The sequence below is a fragment of the Camarhynchus parvulus genome, chromosome 1, assembly GCF_901933205.1.
Source record: "Camarhynchus parvulus chromosome 1, STF_HiC, whole genome shotgun sequence".
In the NCBI taxonomy this organism is placed as follows: domain Eukaryota; kingdom Metazoa; phylum Chordata; class Aves; order Passeriformes; family Thraupidae; genus Camarhynchus; species Camarhynchus parvulus.
In genome coordinates, this window is record NC_044571.1 from 2167019 (window position 1) to 2176488 (window position 9470).

Sequence of the window (9470 nt, forward strand, 5' to 3'; positions counted from 1 at the left end):
ATGGAACTCATTAAGCAGAAAACAAAGAATTCAACAAAGTTGGCCAAAACACATCTTCAACATGTGTTGCAGGAGGAACAGAGGAAACATTGGCTGGGGCTGGGAAAAGAGAAGCAGATCTGGCAGCAGGATTGACAGAAATTGCTGCAGCCCTGGTCACACTGAGGGAGAGCTGGAGCTGATGCCCAGACACCATAAAACCTCCAGAGGAAAGGAGGGTGTTGAGCCCATGGAGTGTGAGCTTCTCTAAAGACCAATATTCTCCTGTTTGGGCCTTGGAAGCAACGAGACATTCCAGAAGTTCTGTTCACAGCCCATTTCTGCTTTTATGGATCAGTCTGCTCGTGTCTGCCAGGACCACAGCTGGGAGAGCCCAGATTGCTTTGGGATTCTGGAGAGGAGGAGCTGAGGCTGTGGCAGACCCTTAGGTGCCATCACTGGGGCTCTGCTGGCTGCCCTGCATATTCCAGTGCTCGGGATGTGCTGCTGGCCACGGGATCAGCTCCACGAGCCCAGAGATCCCAAACAGGGGCGTGTGCCTGGATCCAGGTCCCAAAGGCTGGATCCTATTTCCAAAGGCTGGATCCAGGTCCCAAAGGCTGGATCCAGGTCCCAAAAGCTGGATCCTGGTCCCAAAGGCTGGATCCCAGTTCCAAAGACTGGATCCCAGTTCCAAAGTCTGGATCCAGGTCCCAAAGGCTGGATCCTGGTCCCAAAGGCTGGATCCCAGTTCCAAAGGCTGGATCCTATTTCCAAAGTCTGGATCCAGGTCCCAAAGGCTGGATCCAGGTCCCAAAGTCTGGATCCTGGTCCCAAAGTCTGGATCCTGGTCCCAAAGGCTGGATCCAGGTCCCAAAAGCTGGATCCTGGTCCCAAAGTCTGGATCCAGGTTCCAAAATCTGGATCCTGGTCCCAAAGACTGGATCCTGGTCCCAAAGACTGGATCTGGGTTCCAAAATCTGGATCTGGTTCCAAAATCTGGATCCAGATTCCAAAGACTGGATCCAGGTTCCAAAGTCTGGATGAGTTGAGAACTCCAAAGAGCTTCACCCCAGGGGTGAGGGAGCGGCAGCTCTGGTGGGGCATCTGCCAGCTCCTGGTGCCAGGGGTTCTGTGGGGTTCTGGATCCAGCATAGCCCCGTTTGTTACGTGCCCATGTCAATAAAGGAACATTTGGATGTTTCTGGGGATGGGAATTCCTTTCCTTTGCTCCCACTTTTTTTTCTCCTGCTGGCAGCTTCCTTGATGGTTTCCCCTTGTAGAGGAAGCAAGCACCGATTCCGCAAAACTCTAGGAAACATCAACAAGTGTTAAGTGGAAGGAAAATATTTCACTGAACTGTCCCAATTTCCAGATTCTTCATCCTCTGCTTCCTTTCAAGAGTGAGTGGGCTTAAAATGATCTGACTTTGCAAACATGATGTAACGCAAATCTGGTGTTATTTTATCTGTGTTATTTTATTTGTGTCATTTTATCATGTGTTTCACAGAATCATCCAGGCTGGAAGAGATCTTCAAGATCATCCAGCCCTCCCATGGCAGGGACACCTTACACTGTCCCAGGCTGCTCCAAGCCCCAGTGTCCAACCTGGCCCTGGGCACTTCCAGTGGTCCAGGGGCAGCCCCAACCTCTCCCAAGCACGTTTAACTCTGATTTTCAAGGCTTATTGATGCTTCTGAACTTTTTCTCTCTGTGTTTTCCATGGAATGATAAAATGTGACCAAGTGGAACAAAGAGGCAGCTCAGGGCAGGGTGGAAGTCTGGGATTGCTCTGTCCATGATCCCTTTTCTCCCACAGAGAGCCATGAAAAGCAGCTGAGGTTCATTAGCAATGCAGCCTAATTGGGCTGGAATTGCCAGGGATAGCAAGAGAGGTGATAGCCTGAGCCTGGATGGATTTGAGAGCACCCCTGGTGATCAATACCAGTGATTATGACATTTTAAAAATAAAATTGCTTGTCCTTGACTCCAGTGGAAGGGAGAACTCCCTCACACATCCCACGGGTTGCAGCTGCTCTGCTCAATACCAAACACTTTGTGAAATGGCCAACAAAAGCCTTTCCTTGCCATCCCATCCCTCTGAGGGGGCAGAATCCCCCTGACTTTGATTCTCTTTGCTCCAGAGGCCTTTTAGTTAAAAGCTCTCTAATAGATTTGGGAGTATTGACAGTAATAATGAGCTTATGGGTGAAATTGTGACCTCAGGGAAGTCAATGGAGCTGGAATTCCAGCATTTTAAATATCCACACATCTCTATGAAGTCTGTACATGTGCTCTCAACAGGTCAAACCTCTGCATTGATTCACTCCCCTTTCCAACAGTTTGCTTACCAAACATCTTTGAAGTGTGAGCTAATGAAATTAATGTCTTTTCCTCCTGCTTAAAGCAGAAAATGAAATTAACCACCTTTTCCCCCAGGAAAAAGGAGGGAGGTTGGGTCTGTCCTGCCTTTCTTGTCCGTAGAGCATTTTAAACCCATTCAGATGTTTGAGTTTATGGGAAGCTGTCTGAAGAACTGCCAGGATTCTCAGGGAAGGGTTTAAACATGACTTCTGATGCCATGGGCTGAAGATTTGGAAAGGATGATCTGAATTAAGTTGGGAATCAACACGTCCAGGTGCCCCTTTAGTGATAAGAATGGGAAATGTGGATAAAAGGAATGTGGGGACCAAGGTGTATTTGTAATTTTAAAGAAAACAAGTGAAAAAGAAAATTCATGCTACATGGCAAAGCAAGGCATGCAAGGAAAGGATAATGTCTTTTAGTAGATCAAACAAGGAAAGAAATAAAGAAGGAAAAGAAGGAAGGGAGAAGGGAGAAGGGAAGGGAAGGGAAATTTCAAGGAAAGGAAATTTCAAGGAAATTTCAAGGAAAGGAAAGGAAAGGAAATTTCAAGGAAAGGAAAGGAAATTTCAAGGAAATTTCAAGGAAATTTCAAGGAAATTTCAAGGAAAGGAAAGGAAAGGAAAGGAAAGGAAAGGAAAGGAAAGGAAAGGAAAGGAAAGGAAAGGAAAGGAAAGGAAAGGAAAGGAAAGGAAAGGAAAGGAAATTTCAAGGAAAGGAAAGAGAGAGAAAGAGAAAGAAAGAGAAAGAAAAAGAGAAAGAAAGAGAAAGAAAGAGAAGGAAAGAAAGAAAAGAAAGAAAAGAAAGAGAAAGAAAGAAAGAAAGAAGAGAGAGAGAGAGAGAGAGAAAGAAAGAAAGAAAGAAAGAGAAAGAAAGAAAGAAAGAAAGAAAGAAAGAAAGAAAGAAAGAAAGAAAGAAAGAAAGAAAGAAAGAAAGAAAGAAAGAAAGAAAGAAAGAAAAAAAAAAAGAAAGAAAAGAAAGAAAGAAAGAAAGAAAGAAAGAAAGAAAGAAAGAAAGAAAGAAAGAAAGAAAGAAAGAAAGAAAGAAAGAAAGAAAGAAAGAAAGAAAGAAAGAAAGAAAAGAAAGAAAAGAAAGAAAAGAAAGAAAAGAAACACTGGTGTCAGTTTTAGCATGGAGTAAGATGCCCTGGTTCACAGCTCTGTGACAGAAACCATTTCCCTCTCTATTGACATCCGAGCACTTCCATGAATTTTTGCCAGGACTTTATAAACTGTTCCGACTCCTGTCACACATTCTGCCCGGCTGGGGATTGCTGCAGTAAGAACAGCCCTGCACAGGAGTATTCCCACCACACCAAAACCTGGCAAGGGAATGAATTTATCAGTAGATGGCAAACCCCCACAATGACCCAGAGCTGTTTCCTCCCTTGGAACTGATCTCCAGCATTCATGGCTGTCCAAGCCCTGCCTCAGGTTGATATCCAATCACTTGGCAGCATCCCTTAGAAGGGAAATGCAGGAAAAGCCCAAGGTTTTGACCACCTCCACAGAGCTGAAAAAAGCATCCCAGACATCCATAATGGACCATGAACAGTTGGTCTCCATCTTCTCTAAGAAGCTGTTGTGCACTTTGTGTCCATTCCCTGCACCTCACGGTCTGTCCCTGAGATGTTTGCAGGGTCATTGATCACAGAATTTGGGCTGGAGGGGACCTTAAATCATCCAGTTGTGCCCCCCTGCAATGGGCAGGGACACCTTCCACTGGTGTCCAACCCAGGGAGGAGCTGGAGCTGCTGCAGAGAGCCCAGAGGAGGCTCCAGGATGAGCAGAGGGATGGAGCAGCTCTGCTGGCAGGAAAGGCTGGCACAGCTGGCATTGTTCACCTGCACAGGAGAAGCTTTGGCCTGAGCTCAGGGTGGCCTTGCAGGGCCTGCAGGAGCCCCAGGAAAGCTGGAGAGAGACAATTTCCAGGGGATGCAGGGACAGCACACAGGGAATGGCTGCCAGTGCCAGAGGGCAGGGCTGGATGGGATCTTGGCAATGAGGAATTGTTCCCTGGCAGGGTGGGCAGGGGCTGGGATGGAATTCCATCCCTGGATCCCTGGCAGTGCCCAAGGCCAGGCTGGACACTGGGGCTGGGAGCAGCCTGGTGTGCATATTCATAGAATCACAGAATCCCAGAAGGATTTGGGTTGGAAAGGACCTCAAAGCCCACCCAGTGCCACCCCTGCCATGGCAGGGACACCTCCCACTGTCCCAGGCTGCTCCAGCCCCAGTGTCCAACCTGGCCTTGGGCACTGCCAGGGATCCAGGGATGGAATTCCATCCCAGCCCTGCCCACGCTGCCAGGGAACAATTCCTCATTCCCAAGATCCCATCCAGCCCTGTCCTCCTTCAGTTCAAAGCCATTCCCCCTTGTGCTATCACCACAAATAACCAAAGTCAGGTCCCAGATCACTTTTATTATTGTTGGTCTCAGCAAGTTGCTTAGAAAATCCATTTATTTTTAAAACCAGTGGTGATGTTAACATGAAGCAGTGCTGAAAACCCTCTGTCTCAATCCAAACCAACATGAAGCCAAAGGCAATGGTGATCAACCACAAAAAGGAAGGTTCAGAGCAGAACCAGGGGAAATGTTGAAAATCTCCCAGCTCTGGAGGTGACACAAGGTGACAATATAATTGCAAACAGATTTTTCTTTTTGTCAGATGAAGAATTGTTGCCTCATAGGTCTTGGAATTATTTTTTTCAGTGTGTTGGTCAATCTGTTGAAAGTGGGAGACCTATAAATTTCTGGTTTAAGAGAAATCCATTGATTCTCTTTTTTGTCATAATTTTATATCCTAATATGTGTGCTTGGGACTTTGCTGTAATGTGAGATGGAGAGGGCTGGGCTTCTTTGCTCATTATTTTAATTTTTGATTGTTTGAATGCACTGTGGAACGATGGAATTCTGTGAGGATTTTAGAAGGAAATGTCTGGATTTGGTACTTCTGACAAGCAGTGGTCACAGTCCATGGAGGGTGCCTTGTGCCCCAATGGAAGTTCCCCAAAAATCTCTGGAGGGGATGGAAATATCCTTGCCAACCCTAATGCACCTTCAGGCACAAAATACCAGCATTCATCCTAAGAAATGAGCACATTTCATTACATGGGATTTATGAAATAGGATTCTACAAACTGTTTTTCCACTCCCTATAATGCACAGATTGTGCAGAATGCTAAATCTGCTCAAAAGCTAAAAGTGACAAATTCTGAGACTTTTTAATTTTAATTTTTAAAGTATATTTAATATCAAATGTCTGGTTCCATTCTATTCCTGACATTTGTAAAAAACCCAATTCTGAGCCACTTAGAGAGTTTGTTTCCCTCGTGATGCATTTCAAAAAATGCACTGAAATTTTATTTTGATCAGGTCAAAACATTGTAATATAACTTCAAATATTGGCTGTAACAGGCTGTCAAATAAATCTGTCACAGTGCCATTGAAATTCGTATTTCAGGGGACTGTAAAAAAACAAAAAGTTAAGTGAAAGCAAAATTAATACCTTGTCATGATGAAATGTTCATGTATTATGGAAATGAGGAGCCGAGCAGGCAATCAGTGCTGGAAATCACTGAAATTCCAGTTTTTAGGGAAAATTCTGTCTTTTTTGGGGAAAGAAATGAAGCAATGTGGCCAGTTCTTCACAGGGCACCAGCTCCAAATCAAACTATAGTTTTCAACAAAATACTCCTTGAATTACCTGCAAAGCTGTGATGGGAGGTAGACAGGGATGTGCTGCCTTGGGAATATCTCAGCCTCCTTTGCCTTTATTCCCCAGGTTTTGCAGGCAGCAGTTCCGCACCCACACCCTTTCCTCCTCTGGGAAGAAAAGGAAGGAAGGAACAACGGTAAACTCCAACATCCATTCCGAGTTCTCTGGCGCCAGGCACAGGATTCCCGAGGCAGCCGTGCCGGATCCAGGGAGAACTCACACGTAGTCGCTCAGTCTGTAGCCGCTGTGGGACGCAGATGTCAGGGAAGGAGCGTGGTCGCCCTTGGAGGCACTGGGTGGCCTGGAGGACGGAGGCGCTCTGGAACACGCCTGGAACGGCGCCTTATTCGCAGGGCACGACGTGCACAGCAGGGCCCCACCCAGGATGGTCAAGGCCGAGGAGACAAAGCCCAGATAAAGAGCCTGCCCTATCTCATACTTCATCCCAGCGGGCAGCGTGGGGTTGTAGAAATCCACCACCACCTCGTTGGTGCTCCACGACACCGGCACCAGGCAGAGCAGCCCGGCCACCACGAAGCCGACGCCGCCGGAGCCGGCCATGGAGGCCTTGGCGGGGCTGCCCTCGGCGCAGCGCGTGCACCTCATGCCCACCACGGCCACGGCGGCCGCCAGCACGGCCAGCAGGCAGGAGATGACCATCATGGCCCGGGCGGCGCGGAGGTCGGCGGGCAGCGCCAGCTGCGAGCGGTGGGGCTGGCAGTGGTAGACGCCGGTGCTGTGCCGCACGCACTCCATCCACAGCCCCTTCACGTAGGTCACGGCCGTCAGGATGTTGGTGCCCACGTGGGCCGAGCGCCACCAGTGCGGCAGGATGGTGGCAATCAACGTCCCAATGAAGCCCAGCAGGCTGAGGGAGAAGCCGAGCAGCTCCAAGGCCCAGCTGGCCATGGGAGTGTTTGTCCTGTGTGGTTCTCTTAATGAGGCGCCTCCGCTTGGGCTGCCTTGGAAGGCGCGAGGTTTCCTTGGAAGATCTGCGGCTGTTTCTCCCCGACACCTCCTGCTCTCCTAATAAAAGGTAATTGAGGGAAAAGGGAGTTAATTATTACCCCAAAGCATTGCCTCTCCAGCCAGTGAGGTGCGTTTCAAGTGCAGAGAGGGCAATAATTAGCATAGTTATCGCTGTTAATCGTGTTTTTGTGGAAGTAATGGGAAAGCAAGCTTCCCTCTTCCCTTATATAAACAGCCTTGTGCTGCCCGCTGGGAAGAGAACTCAAGACAATTTATGAAATGGAAAAAAAATATTTGAAATGCAAATATTCCTCTTCCCAGCAGGCTCTTCAAAAAAACAAACATGATTTCCTCTCTAAAGCAGAGAATTAGGTAGTGTTAACACTTGGAATGAAGGCGATTTATAAAGTAGGGAACTGCAGGTTGCTTTGCACGATGAAAACATTCCCAGAAGGTCATAGCAGGACTAGGAAAACAATAAGGGTGTATTTGCTCAAAGTAGGGAGCAAAAAGAGTGATTTAAAACCTGTGGAAGAGGATAACAAATATTGGATTAAAGTCGCTTTCCTGACTGGCCAGTATTTCTTGAGGTTGCATTTCAAGAAAGGAACTCAAAGGGGAATAATTTTCATTGGGATCTGGGCAGTTTCAAGTCGTGATTTCAGGTTGTGGGTGAAATGTGGAATCAGTTGAACATCCTGAAGCTTCTGAGGGGCAACACCTCCACAGTTTGGTTGTGTATAAATCCAAGCTGGAAAACAAGGAATGGCAACTCTTCCTCCTGTATAAATCCCAGACTAAGTGGCCTTTTCCAGTGGCTGCCTTGCCAGCTCTGTTATCCATCAGGCATGATGCGTGTGGGCAGAAACACAATATTTTAATATATAAAATAACCCCTGCATCACAATCCAGCCTGGAATTCAGAAATAGGAACGAGTTTAGGCTCCAGCTCTGCCAAGCCCCATGCACGTGCTGAACTCCTGCTCGGAGGAGAAAGTGGAAGTGTTTGCTGGAGCTGGCCTGAGCAGGAAAAGGGAGGAAAAGCATCTGGATCAACAATCAAAGCCATCAGGACAGCAGAAGGAGGCAGAGGGAGCAAAGTGAAAGCTGCTCCACGTTCTCATTATGTCAGACTTGTCTCCATGAGTCTGGAGTGCTCGGGGTGACATCAGAGCCAGGGCTGGTCTCTGTTGTTGTGGCTTTCACTGCTCTCTGCCTGACAGCAAAACCATGGAATCATGGAATGGTTTGGGTTGGAAGGGGCATTAAAGATCAGCCAGTTCCATGGCAGGGACACCTTCCACTGTCCCCAATGTCCAGCCTGGCCTTGGGCACTGCCAGGGATCCAGGGGCAGCCCCAGCTGCTCTGGGAATTCCATCCCAGCCCCTGCCCACCCTGCCAGGGAGCAATTCCTAATTCCCAATATCCCATCTAACCCTGCCCTCTTCAGTTTGAAGTCAGTCCCTGTGTCCTCTCCCTCCGTGCCTTGGGAATTGTCTCTCTCCATCTTTCTTGCAGCAGGGGTCATCTCTTCCCAAAACAATCCCTTGGACAGTGTGAAAAGAAAGTGGAAATGGAAAAGCACAAGGATTTTGTAGCCTGGGCAAGAAAACCCCACAGGCTGAGGGCTCTGTGCTCCTACACATTCCTTTTATTTGGAGCGTGCCATGGGATGGGCAGCAATGGGATGTTGGATTCGCTGCCTGGAAGGGAAGAGCAAACCAAAGAGCAGCTTTTCTTTGGTGTGCCTGGGTTTAGGAAAGTTTTTCCTCCTGTTGCCAGTTCCTGGCCTTTCAGGTTCTCTTTATGTAACACAGAAATGAAAACACCTGAGTTGATGTGGCTGCTGAAGGAATTGACCTCATTTGCAGATTCTGAGAAAATCACAGAAGGTTTTATATCAGAAATCACATTTCAGGGGAGGCCAGGCTGCAGATTTCTCTCAGCTATCACAGATATGACAGGCCATGAGTTAAAGCCAAGCACAGCACAAAGGAGCAAATTGTTTCCTCCAGCACTACTGGAGATATTTTATTTCTGTCCCATGTCTGTCCCAAGAAGTCCTCATGTATGTTTGCCTTGCAGGTTATTTGGGTTTGATTCCCATATTAAGGAAAATTAGGTAGTACTTTACCTTTTATGTTATTATTTGTTTTCTGTGAGGTGCATCTAGATCTAAGCACGCCAGAGATCTCAGGGAAATTATCTTGGGAATATCTCCAGGATCAGGGAAATCTCCACATGGTTGTGGGTCACAGCAGGACCATGAGGGACCTCAAGACATCTCACAGGACATCAGCAACCGAGGTGGAAACGGAGCTTGGGTCTCCTGTGTCCTTAATCCCAACACCACCTTCCTCATCCCTCTTTTTGCCTGGTCTGGGCAAAAGACAGAATTCCCAGAATTCCAGAATCACTGGGTTGGAAGAGACCTCCAAG

General features: G+C 47.5%; 1 protein-coding gene across 1 annotated transcript; it reads right to left on the reverse strand.

Annotated features, from left to right (window-relative positions):
* Positions 1–6277: 6277 nt before the first annotated feature.
* Positions 6278–6970, reverse strand: CLDN14 (claudin 14). The gene has a single exon (XM_030955195.1). The coding sequence runs from the start codon at positions 6968–6970 to the stop codon at positions 6278–6280; it is 693 nt and encodes a 230-aa protein (XP_030811055.1).
* Between the last annotated feature and the right edge of the window lie 2500 nt (positions 6971–9470).